General features: G+C 41.0%; 1 protein-coding gene across 14 annotated transcripts in view; it reads left to right on the forward strand.

Annotated features, from left to right (window-relative positions):
- The window catches only part of bahcc1a (BAH domain and coiled-coil containing 1a), a 77,900-nt gene extending 60,807 nt beyond the window's left edge, over window positions 1-17,093 (forward strand). For 7 of the 14 annotated variants that reach the window (XM_085157970.1, XM_085157968.1, XM_085157974.1 and 4 more), the window contains 18 exons: window positions 61-230; window positions 363-499; window positions 644-760; window positions 3,241-3,352; window positions 3,699-3,933; window positions 4,058-4,231; window positions 5,365-5,538; window positions 5,651-5,940; window positions 6,108-6,188; window positions 7,262-7,385; window positions 7,506-7,620; window positions 8,090-8,165; window positions 11,068-11,176; window positions 11,262-11,378; window positions 11,477-11,638; window positions 13,129-14,369; window positions 14,515-14,751; window positions 14,904-17,093. In XM_085157970.1, the coding sequence (XP_085014096.1) occupies window positions 61-230; window positions 363-499; window positions 644-760; window positions 3,241-3,352; window positions 3,699-3,933; window positions 4,058-4,231; window positions 5,365-5,538; window positions 5,651-5,940; window positions 6,108-6,188; window positions 7,262-7,385; window positions 7,506-7,620; window positions 8,090-8,165; window positions 11,068-11,176; window positions 11,262-11,378; window positions 11,477-11,638; window positions 13,129-14,369; window positions 14,515-14,751; window positions 14,904-15,113 (3,881 nt within the window). In that variant the 3' untranslated portion in view covers window positions 15,114-17,093. The remainder of the gene's footprint in view (window positions 1-60; window positions 231-362; window positions 500-643; window positions 761-3,240; window positions 3,353-3,698; window positions 3,934-4,057; window positions 4,232-5,364; window positions 5,539-5,650; window positions 5,941-6,107; window positions 6,189-7,261; window positions 7,386-7,505; window positions 7,621-8,089; window positions 8,166-11,067; window positions 11,177-11,261; window positions 11,379-11,476; window positions 11,639-13,128; window positions 14,370-14,514; window positions 14,752-14,903) is intronic. The other 7 variants (XM_085157972.1, XM_085157978.1, XM_085157982.1 and 4 more) reach the window with 5 other exon arrangements.
- Window positions 17,094-20,374: the final 3,281 nt, after the last annotated feature.

The raw sequence follows: 20,374 nt of genomic DNA on the forward strand, positions 1-20,374 counted from the left end.
AATCGAAAATGTATAGATGCAATATGAACCCTTCCCCCCCCCCCCCCCTTCTGTAAACAGAGGAGGAACTGCTCATGTTTGACCTCCAAAGCCTTGCTACCCTGGCCACGGCCCGTGCGCTGGAGCTGGGCTCCGAGGAAAGCAGCAGCGCGAGTTCTGAGCGACAATTTCCAGCCCGCAGGATCCTCAATTTACGAAGGAAATGCACCTGGACACCTCGCAATGAACCAGTAAGGCTATAAAAGTGTGCCCTTCTTGACGCTTCGAAATGTTCCCAGAATTCTAACGATGTTTCAAACAAATAGTAACTAATGAAGTTGTAATTAAAATGTTCATAATCACTAATTATGCGTGTTGTTCAGGTGTGCCCAGCCAAAGTTAGCATGGAAACAATGGATGGTCCTGAGCTTGCAATGCGTGTGAAATTGGCTGAGTTACAACGTCGCTATAAAGAGAAGCAGAAGGAGCTTGCCAAACTTCAGAGGAAGCATGATCATCAGTGAGTATGGCGCGGTCCTCCTTTACCTGTGCCGATAGTTTCAAAATGGATTTCTTTTAGTGCTTTAGAACCTTCAGAGTTTAGATATGGGTAGCGTCTTAAAGCTGGGCCGGCTGCATGTGTGTTTACATCTGCATGTGCCAGCAGGAAGGAAGAAACACCTCGCAGCCCAGCACGGCGAGGACCGGGGCGGCCAAGGAAGCGGAAACCCACCCTCACCACAGGTCCAGTGTCCTCCTCCGAGGGCCAAAGAAAAGTCAAGTGAGTATCAGTCAGCCCATCTCCGCTAGCTGGCTGTAGTCCAGTCATGCATGATAAGCCCCTCTGTATCACTGCCATACAGGCGCTGCCTCTCATTGGCATAAGCAGGAAACGGGAGAACCACTGAACTATTCTAGGAAGTCGACTCGAACCTCTTCTACTCTAATCAACATTGGTGTTAATTGCGTAACGGGGTAGTCTGTGTCAGCTGTGTCCTACAGAATACTCATTCAGGGTTAATATATATATATGTATAAATAAAAACATTCAACTTTACTGGGCTGAATTGTGAACGTCTGATTCTCTAGGCAATAAGAGTTAAGCTGACATTTTGAGTCCATGTATGTGTTTGTCCATGTATGTGTTTGAGGAATATGACGAAAGAGGAAAAGTTAGCAGAAATGAGCAGGAGAATGAAAATAAAGAAGGTGTAGAGAGTGCAGAAACAAGGATCCTGACTTTTTCCTTATATGAATTGATGGCATGTTTTTTTTTAAATCAACATTGTAAAAATAGGGATGCCTTTCCTGTTTGGAAGTTGTGTTGGAGGGGTTGGTAAAAGGTTTACTCTCAGGCTTCAGTTATTCCCGGCATCTAGGCTCAGAATGCCTTTGGGCACTAAATATTACCTCGCAGCATTCCCTCTCTGTCCATCTTAATCCTTCTTTTCTCACTTCAGTTTCTGGACAACTGTCCACAGCTGCCCCTTTGCAATGTCACTTGCCACTCTTCTTCCACCCGTGTCCTCTTGCGCCCCCCTCACTAGGGCCCGTGCTGATCAGATGCTAATGCTGAGTGACAATGACACCCAAATATAAGGCCTGGGCCCTCAAGTGAAGTGCAGTGGAGGGAAAGTGGGAGCAGATATGGGGTTACAGTCTCACAGAAGAGTAAACTGAAGTCTGTCTTTTTGTTGTACTTTAAATTGAATCACAGCCGAGACACTTTATTTTTCTTAAAAGCTCCCAGGGTGTACACCCTTTTGTTTGTGATGTGTGCACAACCCAAAAGAGAATGACGTGATACTTGTGAATGAGAAACAAGCAAGCAGACTGAGGACTGTTTAGCCCCATGTTGCGTTATGTGGCAGGGTTCTATAAAGGCGCTGTCCTGCACCTGCCAGTCATGCCGCTACAAAACGCTGATGCTTTTGTGCTGATGGGGGTTAGTGGGTCAGTGGGTCAGTGGATAGCCCACCCAGCCTTTCAGTATCTTTTTCCCTACTTTGCTTTAACCACCGGGGGTGCGTGTGTGTGGTAGTGTTCGAGTGGGAGATACATTCAGGCCTCGTGATCAAGCCTTCCAACTTGCAAATTTTATGCATCTGTTTAGTTAGAGATGGATGCAGCAGTGTGCTTATGAGCATTGAAGCAGGCATTGTTTGTTTCTGTGCACGCTTGTGTTATTCCTGTGGGTAGAGCATTGGGGTCCTTTGTGCTGTTGCTTTGATTTGGGGTTGGACGGGGTTGTATGCTAGAGACAACTCCTGCTTGCCAGCAAACCCTGATAATCAATTCTGTTTAATTAGTCACTGTACACTCAGCTCCACCAGCCCCCTCCACCATAAATGGGAGGGACTCTGTCACATTGTGTTTGTCAGCAGCGGAAAGCAAGCCGTGGTGGGATCTGCCTCACGGGGACAACTCACACTCCACTGGCACCTCTGTCACTCTCCTGTCAGTCAGTGGGCAGAGAGTCCCACTGCCTGACAATTGCTTTCATTCTTCTTGAGTCTTGCAGGTGCATGCTGGAAGATCCTGATTATGAGATTTACACACAATCAGCACCTACATGGGCACTGTGAATTCGCATGCTGCTGATAAATGACATCAAAACAAACATGCAAAAAAAAACAGCACATGGTTCTTTACTTTAAAAACGGTTTCTGCACCAATATGGAAGCAGAACAAATGCGCAGTATTTCACTTATCTACGTCAGATTTAGTCATTGCTTACTTTCTAAATGGAATGGTTTCCGAGGTTGTATGCATGCTAGGAGAGAGGAAGTTAATCTTTTGTTTGAGCATGGTCTGGCTCATTTCGGTGTGGTCTACGGGCAGTCTTCCAGAGGGAAATTCAAGGGCATTTGGAGTGGTTGGCCTGTGATGCTGCTCAGCATAGGGGAAAGTGTGTGCCACAGTGATATGAAAAAGCAACCAGAGAGCCATGATACTCACTGAATACAATATGACCACATTCAAATTCCAGTGCCTTCTAACCATTCACGGTATCCTTCAAAGCTGTGCAGTAGTGCTTTACAGGGGACAAACATTCTCCCTAGAAGAAGCATTAACGCTTATGACACCAAATTGTCCTCAAACAATCCCAGTTTTCTTGTTAAGAGATTAATTTTCAAGTGGGTGTCTCAGACACTGGACTCTTCTTGTCCTTTTTGTCATTCGGCTCACCAGACAGAAAAGGGAAAGTTACCAGATCCCAGAGAGAGGTGACTCAACTCCCTTGTTTTTTTTCCCTTGCAGATCGATGGGGGCAGGGCTTGGTTTGCCTGACGACCTGGGAGGGGGCGGAGAAAGCCAGCGAAGGAAGAAGAGGCTGTCCAGTCGAGGCTTTGAGCGACTCAGCAGCACACAGGTCAGGGTCCCCTTGTCCTACTCCCTTCTGTCCCAAACATAGCCAGAAATAAAAGAAGCCGCTCTTTGTTTCTTTGCATTTGATATATCCCTTTGTTGCATCCCATTTCTAATTAGGCGCTATCCTCAGGAGTTCATCCTGATCCACTGCTCTCCATATAAATGTCTGTCTTGTTAGAGCTTCTCCAATTGCTTTTTTTATTCTCTATTCTTGAGAAAACAAGGGCTCTCTTTACAATGTCAGAGGAGATGATGATGCCATGATGATGTCATTGTGATGCTTTTGTGGCTTCTGTAAGCAGGAGTTTAACTTGTTTTCACCAGTCTCATCTATCTTTCTGTTGCAGCAGGTAAAAGCACAGAGCTGCAGAAAAAGCAGTCTTCACAGCATGCTCAACTCCAAGCTGGCTGGAGATGTGGTTCAGCTCAAGCAAAAGGCCCAGGTTAAAAAGAATCTCTCAGGGACAGGCTCGAGGGACAAGGAAATTTCACTCTGCAGCTCCAACCTTAAGCATGGACACAGAAGCCAGGGCACAAGCAAAGCAGACTCCAGGCGAGAGTCTGGGGGACAAAGCGATACAGGTAGATAGCGGCAATCATTGCACTGATTGTGCTCCTGTTTTTAGTTTTCTTTTGCAGAGTGTTGTTTTTCCCCCCATCAGCATTTACACAGTTAAGCAGTGATTTATTTCTTAAACTTTTTCAGCAGCCAGTGGGGACAGTGTCCACCAAGAGAGCTGGACCGGACTGGTGCGTTGTGGGCGTAAAAAGGGGTCGACCACCCTGAGCCAGCACAGAACAAAGGTTCACCGTGGCCAAAGGCACGAAGCAATGGAGGAGGAAGAGAGCTCACCTGCAGAGAGCGACTCCTCTGATCAAGGTGGGACAGTAAATACTGAGCCTGGAGACGTAGTTAAGTCAAGTTAATGATTAAGGAGACAAACACTCTACTTTTAAGATTAGGATTAAAACTTTCTGTTTTGATGAAGCTGATAGTTGGGGCTGAATCGGGTGACCCTGAAACATCCCTAAAACAACTCTGGCTCTTTCTCCCATAGTGTGTCTTTTGTCCTGTCTTTCTCTCACTGCTCTCTTCTCTTTGCCGTCACCCCCCAACCGGTTGCATTGGATGACTTCCCCTCCCTGAGGGTGGTTCTGCTGGAGAGTTCTTCCTGTTAAAAGGGAGCTTTTCCTTCCTACTGTCACCAAGTGCTTGCTCATGATTGTTGGGGTTTCTGTCTAATATCACAGGGTCTTTATCTACAATATAAAATGCCTTGAGGCACCGCCAATTGTGAATTTTTGCTATATAAATAAAATTGAATACCAAAATTGAAAGTTGCCTTTAGATATCTAAATAGCTAGCTATGAAAATATGACAGGGATTTTTTTTGAAACATTTCTACAAATTTCTACAAATAAAATAAAAATGCATATCTGATAAGTACAGCTAACGTACTGAGTCTATGATCCAAAAGCTCCTTTAAATCTATATTGCCTTTTGCTAATTTCTAAAAAAAAATTGAAAACCAATCCATTTTGATGGGCGAGTGAAGAAAGATTGGGACGTATGTCTTGGCAGAGACGTGCATTTACATTCAACAGCTCAGTGGTCAGCTCTGTTGGCTGGTCTGGGCTGGACACAGACACACAACTATAGACACCTGGCTGTGAGAGTTTTGCACACCCCTGGAGACCAGCATACCAGGTCAAAGAAAAAAAACTGCAGTGATAAACATAAAAACTCCCTCACACTCTCCCTAACACACACATTCACAGTAGCATGTGGGTTCACACCAGGAAATACCACTGAAGCAAAGCAGTTCATATATCTTTCCTATGAACCGTTAAACTATTTACTTTAATGCTAATGAAGTGCCTGTGGATTGATTGGGAGGGAGTTAAAGAACTTTACTGGTTGGTAATGACGTGGGGAGATGGATTGGATAAGCTAAGTTTTTTTTTTCATGCCTTTACTGAACATATGTTGTATTGTTTCCTAAATCTGCTTAGAAGATGAAGAAGAGGAAGGCAGTTGTGATACTGATGAAGTTCAAGATTACAAAGTCCAACCCTCTAGAGATGTCACTTTAAGCTCCTCCATGATTGGTCCTAGTCCATCGTCTGTTGTAAAACTGGAGGCCAACCAGAAAGCCTGGAACAAAAAACAAAGGCAGGAGCTTTATGGTAAGACTGCCCTTTGAAAATAATTGATAATTCAAGAAGCATCTGTTTTACATTTGTCCTCTTTTGTATTGTTAGCTCAGTCTAAATTTCCTTCTGTAATCAAACCATACAGGATCCCAGAGTCTGTCTGGTGCAGAGGGGGAAGTCAAAATCAGGAAGAAGTCCAACTCTAGGATGGGCATGACCACAGCAGTTAAAAATCACCAAGACCACCAAGATCGGCAGCCTGAAGTAGCAAGAAAAACATGTGGGCCCAGGTCTAAGGAACCTCGGTGGGGCAGTCTTGGGACCAGAGGCAACCGCTACAGGAGGAGCATGGGACTAGCTACCTTCCCCACCACAAGTGAGAGGCTGAAGCGGGCAACCCGCAAGAGCACCATGTTGAGAGGAGCAATTAACAAGGTAAAAAAAAAAAATTCCAATAGAAATTTTGATTGATCAATTTTATTGAACCACGTATACTGAAGATATGACACAACAAAACTGAAGTACAAACTTTGCATTTGCTATATCTTCATGTGCCCTTGCTGTGGCAATAAGCTGCGATTCCTCTTCTCTCACTTTACCAGAGGAGAAGTTGCTGGCCAATTGGGGGCTCATCTTTGCAGGGCGAAGATGGAAGCAGGGGACAAAGGAGCAAAGACCAACAGGTACCAGCAGGCGAATAGCAAACAAACACAAGCTTTCAATTCTGGTCATATCTTAGTCTACGTTCACACTGCAGGTCTTAATGCTCAATTCCGATTTTTTGATCAAATCCGTTTTTTTTGTCTGCTCGTTCACACTACAAATAAAATGCGACAGCAAACGCGCTCTAGTGTGAATGCTCAAAGCGGCCCGCATGCGCCAAGGAAGATGAAGAACGCGCTCTGTTTAGACCCAGAGCAAACAATATTGTTTGACTGATGGCCCTTAATATAAAGACTTTGGATTTTACGTTTCCCAATTTTTGCTTTAAGTTATTTTGTTATTTACATAATAATGTAAATAACCTAATAATTATCCTTATTGCTGTTTTAGAGAGGAGCGGTGCTTAAAGGATAGTTGCAGATTTCTGTCAGAATCTGCAGATTATACAGTATAAATAAAATGTTCACGTTTCTCCAACGTTGTCTTCCCAACAGTTTCACTGACATCTAAACTGGATGGCCAGGAAGCGTTTGCGATGTCTTCTCGGGCGCTGATAATTGGAGTCTGTCTTGTGTCCGTGACGTAAAAGACGGATTTAATGCGACATGACCGTTCAAACAGCAGTCGCTTTCTAAAACATCAAATATGTATCGGATTCAGTACCACATACGAAAGTTACCCAGATCGGATTTGAAAATATCGGATTTGTGCCGTTCACACTGTCATACCATGATCGGATATGGGTCGCATATGGTCAAAAAAATCGGATTTGATGTGCTTTCGCCTGCAGTGTGAACGTAGCCTTACTTTCCAACACATTATTGTGGAACTACTATATGCATTCAGCATGTTTTGCATAGCTCAGCCTCCTGCTGAGTAAACTCTGTGGAGAAGACTATGTGTTATGAGGGAGGGAAAAAACAAGTAAAATGAGTGCAGATAGGTAATGGTACAGGTTTTGTCCCCTGTGGTTAACTGCTAGTTTGAAAAGCATTATAACCAATATCTTATCACACTATCTCCACATTTATTATTTATTCATCTTCACAGTCATTTATGCTTCCTTTCATCCCTTCTGATATGTTCTGTATAGCCAAAGGGACGAGCAGTGAGTCGTTTGTTGGAGAGCTTCGCCGCTGATGAGGGTTTTCAGATGGATGGTAGCAGCTTCTCAGAGGAAGAGGAGCACAGCAGCCATTCGCGCAAAAACCCTGAAGGTCTGAGATAAAATTTTATATCTTTTTTTTTTTAAATAGTGTTTTAAGTAGCAGATAGAATGGTTACTTTCACCATTACAAATTTTAACCAGGATACATTGTTCACTCTTTCTTATGCAGTTCCAAACTGTGTCCTGACCAAAGAGCTGTTAACCGATGGCCTGAAGGTGCTGATTTCCAAGGAGGATGAGCTTCTATATGCTGCCAGGGTCCACACTCTGGAGCTACCAGACATGTAAGTGAACTGTTTTTTTTAATATACACAACACTTTTTTTTAATGTTAGTCTTAATTTAACTCAAGAATGTTAACTTTCAAATCATATCCTAAAAACTTTTGTCTGACCTTTTGGTCAATGTTAACATGACGTAAACTTTGTCAAAGTGCCATTTCTAAGCAGAAGCTGAGGTATGGCAAAAAAGGGCGTCTACAGAAGGTTATTATAGCTGTCAGAGCCATGTTGATAATATATTTTTGCATGCTCATCATAGAAGTTATCAATAATTTTATGCTTCTTACTTAACAAACGTCACATTATTCCATACTAGGCTCTGAGTATCAATACAGCTCCTCTGGTGCAGTCAGCAAAGAGATGCTATAACAACAGTAGAGTGGGAGTAACACATGACATGGGAGCCAGGCAAGCATAATACAAGCATCTGAAAATAGCTTCATCTTATTTCTCTCTGCTGTGCCTCCCTCTAGCTTTAGTGTTGTTATTGACGGTGAAAGAGGAAACCGCCCAAGAATCTATTCATTGGAGCAACTGCTACAGGAAGCTGTAAGTTCACCTTGTTGCACCTAAACACTCTTTGTTAAAAGAAAGCCATGTCTCATCTTTGGCCACGACAATATATTCTTTCTTTGTACTTTTTTCCACATTGCCTTCCAGCTTTTCTTTAGCCTCTTTTAGTCATTTCGCTTTCTCTCTTTCAACTTCCCTTGTTTCCTCTCAGGGGTCATTGAGAGCATCTAAACTTAAGTGAATATGAACAGATGGGCAGGATCTTTAGGTTTATGTGTGTGAGTATCTGTGAATGTCTGTTAAACTAAGCTCTTTCTGTGGGCTGGATAATCCCACCAAAACCAGGATCCATTCACGGTTTGGAGATTAAATAGGACATGATGCGTACATTACGTCCCCTTTACTGCCAAAATAAGAGCTGTTTAAAGGCTGAAATTAACAAAGACACTATATGTGTACGAAGACCTGTTGTGATGCAAACGTTGGGTTACAGAGCTATTGTAATATTGCCATTTAATTTATTTAACCGCTTCAATACCTTGGCTGGTTCTTTACCTTCTCTGTATTCACAATAGCATCATACTGTTTACTATAGTGGGGCAGATTTGTTCATGCAGGTCTCTTTGCACTAATAACAACTGGGTCACTCAAAGCAGAGCTGTCGTACCCACATCTCCTGAAACTGACTTCATTATTGCCAAACAGGGCACAGGACATTATGTTTTCACAAAACGAACATTCCTAAGACGAGGAGAGCTGAAAAGTAGAGCAGAGTTTAACTGGCACGATTGTGGTTTGCAGCTGTTAAGAGGCCACTGTAACTTTGCAGTGACTTCATCCTAAATGCTGTTGTGCTCATAGCTCACTTAAAATTCTTTTAGAAATTAAAGGATAAAGTTGTGGGTGTTTTTTAAACTTTGTATGTAACCAAAACTTCCTCGTGGTTATGGATACATGCAGCATGCATACATTTTCACCTCAAGTCTCCTGAAAGAAAATGTGACCTTACATTACAAAAACTAGTGGATGCCCATGCTTCAGTATTGTCTGGCCTGTTCATGCACTTGGCTAGAAAATTTTAAATGACATAATGCTTTTTATAAAGCTGTTCTAGGTGAATGAATTCAAGAAAGGGGGTAATTTTAAGTCATTGCTACGCAACATGATGACATTATTGTATGTAATAATGTATAATTCGTCCATTGCGGATATAAATGAGATGTTGCTGTTGTGAAATTAAAACGATAAGATGCTTTCAAAAGGTCTTATAGGTCATTTTCACTTGCTGCTAGCTGGTTGCTAGGCAACATGATGACATCCTAATATCTAGTATAAATAAGAGTCTTCACGGGCATAAGATGTGCTCGTGTGCCAAGTTTGGCTGGTGTAACTGTGTAGAAGGAGTTGGAGGACAAAGAAACGAACGCGCATGCAGAGAGATTGTGTGTATTATATTTGGTGTATTTCATGAATTTTTTCTGAAAAACTTTTTCATATTTAGTTATTACGTTTTTTTAACGATAAACCACTTTTAAATGTTTTTAAATGTACTATAGAAATAAAATGTACTTATTAGCTATAGTAAGATGACTTTATATATTTATTTACATTATTTATTCATTTATTTCTTTATTTTTTTAAAGTTCAAACTTCACACCAAAATCACTGATTTTATATTTAGATTGTTTAGGGTGAGTGGTGTAGGTGACCAGTTTTTTTTTTTAATACATATATATGTATCTGCATTCTCTTTAATATAATGGAACTACAACATAAATTGCCTTGTGGCTCTTAATAAACAAAACTAAATACATAAATAAATTCATTATAAAATGAAAAAAATAACCCAAACAGTAGCTATATCTTTTTCTAGAAATCATGACCTAAAATGCTCAAAAGGAAAATGCTCACAAACAGGTCTCTGATTTTTTTATGTCTATGCCAGCCACCAAACAAGGTGTCCAGCTAACCCACACTGCTGTTCCGTTCACTCAGAATTATATATCACATGTTCATATGGTCTCAAAGACAATAATAAAAAGAAATCTTACTTTTTAAGTATTCTTTGTATAGTGTAATGTCCTTGCTTTTTTATTCAGGTATAAATGCAGACATAGTCATACAAGAACACAATGTTATTTCAATTATCCTCAAGATGATCTTGCATGCCCATTAGTACACGTTAGCCTACTCTCTACCTTAACACTTACCTCCTCCTACATGTCAACTTGTTAATGTGATCAGTTTAGCTTTTTCTTTTCCTTCTTTAACTTTCTTCTCTATTTCCCGCTCATAGTGTCATTTTCTAACTTTCCTGGCAGTTTTTTACCAAGTAGTTCTGGCAACACTGCTCTTATCTAAACACTGATCACATAGCAGCTGGTTCTAATTATGCCATACTTCCACTTTGGTGTCTTTAGATTAGTCCAAGAGCCATTCATTTGACTCTGACAGCAGTACCCTGATACCCCCCCCCCCCCCCTCCCCAAAACCCCTGACACGCATACACACACACACACACAAGCACACACACGTTCACATCTACACCTCATCAGTCAAAGGGTCCCTTGCCATAGCAACAGTAAATGAAAGCAACCTGAAAGAGCCCCCAGTGAGTGGCGGATGCTGGGGCTGCCTGCATTGTTGGAGGGAGGATCTGGCAACCTGCAATCACAAGCCCTCTATTCAGGCCCTCTTTAGTATTACTCAGCAAGTCAGGATTTACTGCATCATGGCTTCCGTTCTTTTCAGCCCTGACTGGCACATTGGCATGAGATAAGTGCCGCTTGGAAACGTGGCACAGTGGCTGCCCAAGCACAATGCTCCATTGCTCTCACACTGTTTGTATGTGTGTGTCAGTGTGTGTATGCAAGCATGTCTGTGTGTGCATTGTGTGGAACCTGTAATGAATCTTAATTATGTTTTGGTCTGACTCCAGGTCCTGGATATACGTCCAGAGTCGGAGGCTATGCTCGCTGAAGGAACCAGAGTGTGTGCTTATTGGAGTGAGCGCTCCCGCTGCTTATACCCAGGCTATGTTCGCCGAGGTGAGGCATCAGTTACAAAGAAAACTGTATATGCATATCGTCCGCTTTTATCACAGCTGATAGAGTGAATTTTTACCACTTGCAGGTGGTTCATCTGATGAGGGGAAGCAAGGCGGGGTGATGGTAGAGTTTGATGATGGGGATCGAGGGAAGATTTCACTCCCCAACATCCGCCTCCTGCCTCCAGGATACCAAATTCACTGTGGGTGCCTCCTCTTGGAGTAACATGGAATTAGACCTTTTTTTGTTGGGGTGTGCGGCATACTGTGTTAACTAAATGCTGATAATGTTCTACTTTAGGTGGAGAGCCATCTCCTTCCCTGTTGGTTCCCAGTGGTTCAGCAGCCAAGAGAACTTCCAGTCTGGAGCAGGCACCAATCAGTGAGAGACCTTCAGACAGACTGAGCTCTATTAACACTGTAAACACCACCCAGAGTCTGACCGTTATTAAAAGAAGACCAGGTGAGAGTTAACCCCCGAAACCATGTTTACCTCCAGTGTTACATGAGCTGTTATGGGTTTTAGGAGTTTTATAAATGATTTAGATAATTTTATTACACTTTTATAATCCTCTAAACAAAGGTACAACAAACAAAATAATAATTAACAGTTCAAAATAACATAATCATTTTAGACAATCATCATTATGGAAAAGCTAAAAGCTAATTTTTGATGATCTATAGTATTAGCTATACTAAAATAAAGAAGATCCAAAACTTTCATTTTGATATTTAATTTGTGCTATAATTTCAAAACTTATTGATTCATATGCACAAAGAAAACAAAAAAAAAATAACAATTTTTTTAAAATTTATCTGTATTTTTTTTATGAATTTCTAAGTTGACGATGTGAGAAAGAATTACTGTAGTTTTAGTAACACTGCAAATAGATACATACTCACGAGGCCCATGTTTCTAAATGATGAAACCTCTGACTAAAGCTGAAGTTGACCAGAAAGTCAACTGATCACATTTCACACAGCTTTGCCACCGCAGGCTAAAGATCGAAAAGTTGCCAGCAACACAAAGTTTCACCCACAGACCGGTCGCACCCCTAGGCGTGTGTGGCCCATGCTGAGGTTTTTTCCATCGTAGCAAAAAGGTTTGCTGGACGAGGATTTGGGCAAAACAGTGCACCGTTTATTTGCAGTTTATTATCAGAAAATGTTCAATAAACATTTTCTTCCGACATAGTTTTAGGAAATATTTGCAGACAGTGAAGTTAACATAACAAATATTAGATGTTGGAGGTTCTTCACTGCGTCATTGCTTGGCTATATTTCTGCACAGCTGGGATTCTTAGTCTGCGTCTTCGCTCTGCTTTTGTCGTGTTCCATTGCATGCCTATATTTATCCATCAGTCATGACGACAGCCTGCATATCAATATGTGTGCAAACAATATGTGCTGCTAAGCAACCAGGCATGCCTTGATTCTATGGAGGTCAAAATGGCCTCTTTGGCGATTCTAGGTATCATTCTTTTTCTTTTTTGTCTCTCATCAAACCCCAGAATTCACTATGTAATAATGAAATCTATTTTAGGAAAAGTTTTAAAATGCCAAAGGAGTCAAAATGAACCCTTTGGCAATTCTAATGTTGTAGATGAAGACTTGTCTTATCTCATAACAAAACATTGTTGATTTTGACAAGAAATGTAGGAGTTCTTGACAATAATTCAATAAATAGACTGCAATGCGATCTAATACAACAGCCTTGACAAAAATACTTTGTAAAGTGTTTATTTTTCAGCTTTGGTTCGCTGTTAGAACAGCTTATTGTTGTGTTTATATTTAGTTATTTTCAGTATCATTCTAGACATATTTTATTGAAAGGTGTTTCTACTGTATGAAAGGTATATCTAATATATATACACAGGTGTGTACAAATACACACCCGTGTTTGCTCATTTGTGATTTATTGCTAAAACATATTATATGTTTTTTTCATTCTAGGGAGACCAAAGGGTTCTGGGAAAAAACAAAAGCAGCAGCAAATTGAGAATGCCAATAAAAATCCCTCGCCTTTCCTGGGCTGGAGCTCATTGACCAACACCAGAAAGAGGACGTCTGATAATCTCTTTCAGTTCAACGGTGCACCCAAGAGGACCTTGAAAGGAAAGGAGGATGACCTGTTCTCTATGACTCATTCCCAGTCACAGGCTTCCGTCCCAACCAAAGGCCTTTTCAGCAGCAGCTCATTTGAGGTGGATTCCTTTAGAAGCATTGCAAATGGTTACTCTTCCTTCTGTACCCAGTCTACAGGACCAGGTTCGGCTTTATCTTTGGGTTCCAGAAGTGGGCTGTATGGTGAAAAGCGCAAACAAGATGAACTGGTTATGCCGAGGAGCAAAAGGTCTGGACAAGAGTTCCTCATCAAGTTGGATCATGAAGGAGTGACATCCCCCAAGACAAAGAACAGCAAGGCTCTGCTGCTGCGAGGGGCATCTTCCAGTGTAAGTGGCTTACCCAGGACAGAAGCATACTCTCATCCAGTCCTGCTGGTAAAGGATAACAAGAAGGGAGCCTCCAGAGTAGAACTTCTTCTAAAAGGGACCACACCTCAAAGAAAGCCCTCTACTTCTATGCGTCTCGGGGAATATGGTGACTTGGGCTTCAGCTCTCACAGAGACTGTCACAGCTCCTACTCTGATCTGGATGATGAAGAGGAAGAAGAAGAGGAAGAGAGGAGGGCTGCACTGGCTGCAGCCTCAGGAGGACTAAGGACTGCTGGTCGCTTCCTTTCTCGTCTCTCGGTCTCCTCCTCTTCTTCAGGTTCTTCAAGCTCCTCCTCTTCAGGCTCTCTTTCAAGTTCCAGCCTCTGTTCCTCTGAAAATGATTCCTCGTACAGCTCAGAGGATGAGGATAGTTCAACATTGATGCTGCAGAGTTGTCTTTCCTCCCACCGGGGGCTCCTACAACCATCAGAACCCTCTACATCTTCAAGGCCTCGCCAGCATGCCTTTGTGGCCAAAGCTATGGCTGTTTCCAGTGCCAAAGGTGCCACCCTTAACCAGGTCTCTCACAGCAAGTCCTTGAAGAGGAAAGAATGTGCAGGCTCCCTATCTAAACCAACTAAGGATTTTGTCAAGAAACCTAGGATGCTTCCAGATGAGGCTACATTTATTCCAAGGCCCAAGATGTCCGCATTCCTTTCAGGAAGACAAATGTGGAGGTGGTCAGGAAGCCCTACACAGGTGAGAATAGGCTATCAATCGGTTTAGGTTTTCTCTTGCAATATTAGCTCAAGTAGTTTACAATACGTGCCCCTTGAGGTCAACAAACATCAGTAATAATCGTCATTATCAAAGAGGATTGGTCAAAGTGTCTGGTTTTTCACAGAGGCGAGGACTTAAGGGCAAGGCCAAGAAGCTTTTCTATAAGGCCATTGTGCGAGGCAGAGAAACGGTGAAAGTGGGAGATTGTGCTGTGTTCCTCTCAGCTGGACGACCTAACCTCCCATATGTGGGTCAAATTGAGAACTTCTGGGAATCATGGACTTCTAGAATGGTAGTCAAAGTCAAATGGTTCTACCACCCTGAAGAGACAAAGCTAGGGAAAAGGCATCGAGATGGCAAGGTAAGCTGGGTTGTTATACGGGATACAGTGCAGACAAATATGCAAAAAAATGAAGAAGCAGGCAAATACATTTCATAACACTGTTTTCGTAGCTATATTTGTAACTTTTTGCTTTGTGAATAGCCTGTAACTAATCCCTTATTTCTGTCCAGCATGCCCTTTATCAGTCGTGCCACGAGGATGAGAATGATGTCCAGACAATCTCTCACAAGTGCCAGGTGGTGAGCAGAGAGGAGTATGAGTGTCTGACTCGCAATCAGAAGCCGAACAGTACCTCTCCAGATCTGTACTACCTGGCTGGGACGTACGATCCGACCACTGGTCAGTTGGTCACTGCTGAAGGTGTTTCCATCATGTGCTGATCCACTAAGGGGACACACTACTGAAGAACTTCTTCGAAGGAAGAATATAACGTCATGATTTGTCCTATTCAACCATTCAGTCTGGCAGAATGGCAAATGTTATTTGGGTGTGCCTCCAGGACCCACAGACAAGATGTCAGCACCAAAACTGGACTGACTGACATTACACACTGGAGTCTGTTGGTGTCTAACATTTGTGAGGCTGTGAGCATAGCTGGTTGATCCAGTCATTAAGAATAGCAGAAAGTCTGTGTCTTTCTGAGCATAGCAAAATTCAATAAGTGACATTTCAACCATCTAACTAATCTCTTTTAAAAAGGTCCTTTGACAGCTTCACAACTCCTTTTTAAAAACTCATGCTTCCAGCTCCTATCAAAAGGAGAGCTGGAATTGTAGTTGACTGTAAAAAATAACATTAGGCTCAAGAGTCAATGCGGACCAATTCTTTAAAAGGTAGCCTTACCTGACGGAATGGAAACAAAAGTGAGGCACGGGGCTCGACCCAAGCCTCTTCATTCCAGGGAAGTTGAAAACATGTAAAGGGTGTAAAGTTGATGTCTGTAAATATTTTTAAATGTTCCTAATGAAGCCATACACTTCAGTACCTCTCACCTGTCTTAACTGTTCAGGTGTATATTGTATAGTTCAATTATTGTATTGTTGTCTGTTGTCTATATGTACATAAAAGCTATTTTATATAGGAGTTTATTATGTATATATGAAATGTATCTTTCCATGTTTGCAATTGATTTATTTTTATATATGTGTAGAATACATTACATTGTGTGTGCTTTTTCTTTTTTCGTTTGCTGCAGGAAGTTAAGGTTGAAGATGTTAGTGTTGCACTGCATATGCCCTGCTGAGAGAGACTGAGACAGAGCACAGACAAAGACAGAAGGATTTAGTCTACAACAGGACAAGACTTCCTTTCTAAGAGAAAGGTGTCATTCTGTTTAAAAAGAAAAAAAACCCCACATAGGTCAAGTGGCTTTTTTGCGTAATTGTCTGTTCCTTCACATTTTCGTTTGGCTATTTTTTATTTATTTACCTCTCTGATGGTCATCATCACAAAGTCAGATCAGACTTAACCGCAGCCACGGGTCGAAAGTGATTTAAGATGTGATACGAGCGTACCGTTACGGCGCGACGTTTGGGTGTGATGAGTGTCCCGACAATATAATCGTGTCCACACAAATCAATGTTACACAATACTGGATCTTCTAATGAAAATGTGTTAAATGTGCAATGCACTCATCAGTGCATAGTTTAGCATAATATGGCCTACAAAATACCAAAGTGTCTTTAATATCTTAATTTCCTTTATTTAAAAAACAAGCACCTGTACTGAACACAGAAATCACTGGTAACTTATAGAATAATTGTCCTCCACTATGTGCAAATTTACTGGCTTTGCATTGTGACAATGGTTTCTTGCACACGTACCTGCAGTTTTGGTTAGTACATAAATATGTACCAAAATGCCACCTGGAGGTGTGACTGTGAAGGTCAAGGTACTGATAAGGAAAGAAGATGAGTACTGATAATTTGTTGAAATGAGTCCATTTTTAGTTTCATTAGCCGTCTGTATCTATTTTGTACAGAACACATACATCCTTGATGCTAACTGTGAAGGACAATCAGATTCACAAAGCAATGGACATAGAGCAGGTTTACTCGATCTGGAAATTACTTATGTTATTTAATTTGTGCCAAGTACATTTTCTCTATTTTTGTCTTGTTTGATATGCAATCCTGAGTATTTTTTTGCTCACAAAGTTTTATTTTGTTTGCCAACATTTTATTTATTGTCAATGTTGCTGTTCATGCCAAGAGCGCTTTATGAGAATGTGACATTGTTTTTTTTTTCTTGGTGTGATGTCGCATTTGCATTTCTTAAATAAAACTGGTCTTATAGAGGCCATTTAGTGAAAAAAAAAAGATTAAAAAATAAAGCAACACTGGATTCTTCTCATCCAAAAACCTCTGTGATTTAATTCTGTTATTTTGACTGTTTCCCACTCATCTTACTGTTCATTTCCTATTATCAAACATTATATCATTATATGGACAAAAGCATTGCCCACACCTCTTAATCTTTAAATTTCACTGTTTTCAATCAAGCAAAAAAAAAAAAAAAAAAAAAAAGTCAAGCAACTGGCCACACAATCTGCTTTTATCTGTAATAGGATGCCACTGTTGTAACAAGTCAGTTTGTGAAATTTCTTGCCCCTAGATATTTCCAAATCTCTGAATGCATTAACATCAGCACGAAAACTGTGCTCCCGGAGCTTCGGGGCATGAGCTCCCATGGCTGAGCGGCTCCTGTGGGTGTAATGTGTCGGTGGCCCAGTACTTTTGTCCGTATAGAGTATGTTTAACCCTGTTCTTTTTTTAATATACAGTATATTCGTTAATTTTGTGAAGCAAAAATAAACACATTTATTTTATTTCATTTAAGCAGAAAGTTATAAAACTGCACTCTCTATGCGTGCACACTATAAATCTGTGAGTCTTTAACAAATGTATTAAACCACCAATCATAAAAACAAGAAAGGATACAAAAATCTGTCAAAAAATGGTTAAAAAACAAATTTATATAGTTATTTATTAGGCATTTTATTAGGCAAATAATAACCAAATTCATGTTTTTATACCCAAATTTGAGCTGGCACACTGGACTTCTCTAACAAGTCAGAAATTCATTAATCAAGGATAACACTCAGTCGCTAAAGCTACCTTTTTCTGTTCATGAATGCAAGTACATTAACTGTGATTTGTCATCTTTATTAAAAAAAATGTTTTAAAACATAACATGCTTTTTTTTAAAACAGTAAATTTTTTAGTAACAGTAAATTCCCAGAAAACAGCAATAATATTTTATCATTAAAAATATAATTTTGATTAAAGAGATGGTGAATTAACAGTGATTACAGAAACATAAAAATGTCTCTGGTAATTACCAATACTGTTAATTTAGGGCAGCTGTCACACAAACCTTACACTGGGTGGTGGTCTAATAAATTTATCAAGCACTGAATATCAGCAAGACAGAGTGATATAATTCTCGAAAAATGATTATGGTCTTCTGAGTGTGTCAAATGGACACAAACTTGAAGGCAGAAAAAGAAATAATAAAAAATAAGGCTGTTAATGCGAATGGAGTAACTAGTTCAGGCAAAGCACAGCACACTCTGTATCGTTTGAACTTAACAGTCACCAAAACAGAAATTCGTGAAGTCGGCACACAATTGTCACAGCAAGCTCGTGCTTGCTGCACATTACACTCTTTACTTTTTACTCAACTCACATGACTTATTTCTACTTATCTACCTTCTAATGACAAATTCCCCAGCCTCCACCACTTCTAGATGTTGGAGGGACCTCTTGTCATGTTGCACATTATGTATATCACATGCACCATTTACATGTCTGTGTTGGCTCTTTTCTTTATACCCCTTAGGGAGCTTTAACATGCTCCCCTTAGAATACTGAGGCTACTTGGATTCATTTGCAAAGCACCATCAAGCACAAAGCCCCCTTTTCTGCCAAATTCTTTTATTTGTTCCAATAAATCCTTTGATGTAAGTGTCTCTGGCTGAACTAAGTTTATGTGAGCTTTGTGTTTCTTAGTAAATAGAGAAAGATCTGTCACAGCATCAAATAAAGCCTAGTGGGTTTAGCTGCCAAGCTCTGTAAATATGATGTTGACTGATTCAGAGATAGATGTGAATTTGAATTTCTGTGATTCAAGATAGAGTATATTTGTCTATTTTCTTTTAAAAATGAAACGGTTCTCTGATGGTGTGTGTTTGGTGGGGATGGTAGACAGGCATATGATCACCCCGAAAGGTGAACAAAACTACAATTTTCTCCACCCTCCTCCAAAAGATCTAAGTCTAGAGTGCTAATCACATCAAAATGTCTGAATGTGTAAATTCAATGTGTAAGTCCTGTGATGTTTATATATAATTCAGTGATATAGATTCTCAAAATAAGAGAAATAACAGAAATGTACAATTGATATTCATATTTGGTTATTTTTTTTATCAAAATAAAGGGATTTCTGCAAACATTTTTCCATATAGGACATGTGAAATAAAGTAAAGAAGAGTGCTCTCTAGTGGAACACAAAGCACGCTGCATATAAAATAAGTTTAAAAAGACTTTTTTCTTCACAAGATTTAATCTCAAAACACAGTCTAGTATCATGAATTTTAAATAGAGCATGAAATGCCTGCAGCAATATAAACCCATGCTCATTCAGTGCCTGAAGCAGCAGGTACATTTCTCTGTACACCCACACGATCCGTAACCTACAGCATCTGTCCATTTGCATATATGCATAGCGGCTTTGACAAAGCCAATTTCTGTAACCTGAAACCCGGGAAACAACTACTGACGAGGCCTGAAGGAGACACAATATGGGTCAGTGACCTTTCTCTGCAGGCCCAGGGGTCTTTTTGTCCTGCATGGAGCCTGGGCGCCGCAACCCCACCCCCTAATGCCCGGGCAGGGACTAATGGGTACATCAGTCATCTCCAACAGCGTCCCAGTGAACACAAACAGTTCTATTTACCACCACAACCTTTTGTGTTGACTATGGCCACTGCCCTGTGTCCAAGCCGTTGCCTTTCCTGCGTCAGCAGGACTCAACTCAAGCAGAGGGTGAAGAGTGGGTGTGCGCACATGTTAAGGTCATTATTATGTTTTGAGATAGTTTTGCTTCATTACTTTTCAGTACATAAGACTCATTAGAGATCTAATAGGATAATTTGGGGTTTAATTAAAATACTTTTGACAAATTATACTCTCTGAATTAAGCCAACTAAACAACTTGTTTCTATGAGGAAGATAAATACCACTTAAACACTTTGGTACATCGGACCGCATTTCTCAAAGACTGCCTCAACTCTTCAGCTGCACCCCAACCTAAGTGTGAGATCTCACTCAGACTGGTCTGCCTGCCTTACATTTCAGTGCCTGTCTGGTTCAGCTTGGTGAGCATCCAGACCATGTTGCTCAGTGTCAACAGGAGGAATGCTTTCCTGCACAAATATCTACACCTCATAAATGTCTCGCCTTCTGCTTGACCCTGTCTGGCCTCTGACTGTGACGAGGTCGAACAGGGGACAGACAGCCTGGTTTTCTGTGCGCGTATGCGATAGAAGGGTTGAGGTGAGGTCTCGGGTCTTAACGAGGTGCTGGGAGAAGAGAGCAGGGCAAACAGATCACTCGGGCTCTCACTGCTTATTTTTAAACGA

The sequence above is a fragment of the Neolamprologus multifasciatus genome, chromosome 4 (genome assembly GCF_963576455.1).
Source record: "Neolamprologus multifasciatus chromosome 4, fNeoMul1.2, whole genome shotgun sequence".
NCBI classification, from domain to species: domain Eukaryota; kingdom Metazoa; phylum Chordata; class Actinopteri; order Cichliformes; family Cichlidae; genus Neolamprologus; species Neolamprologus multifasciatus.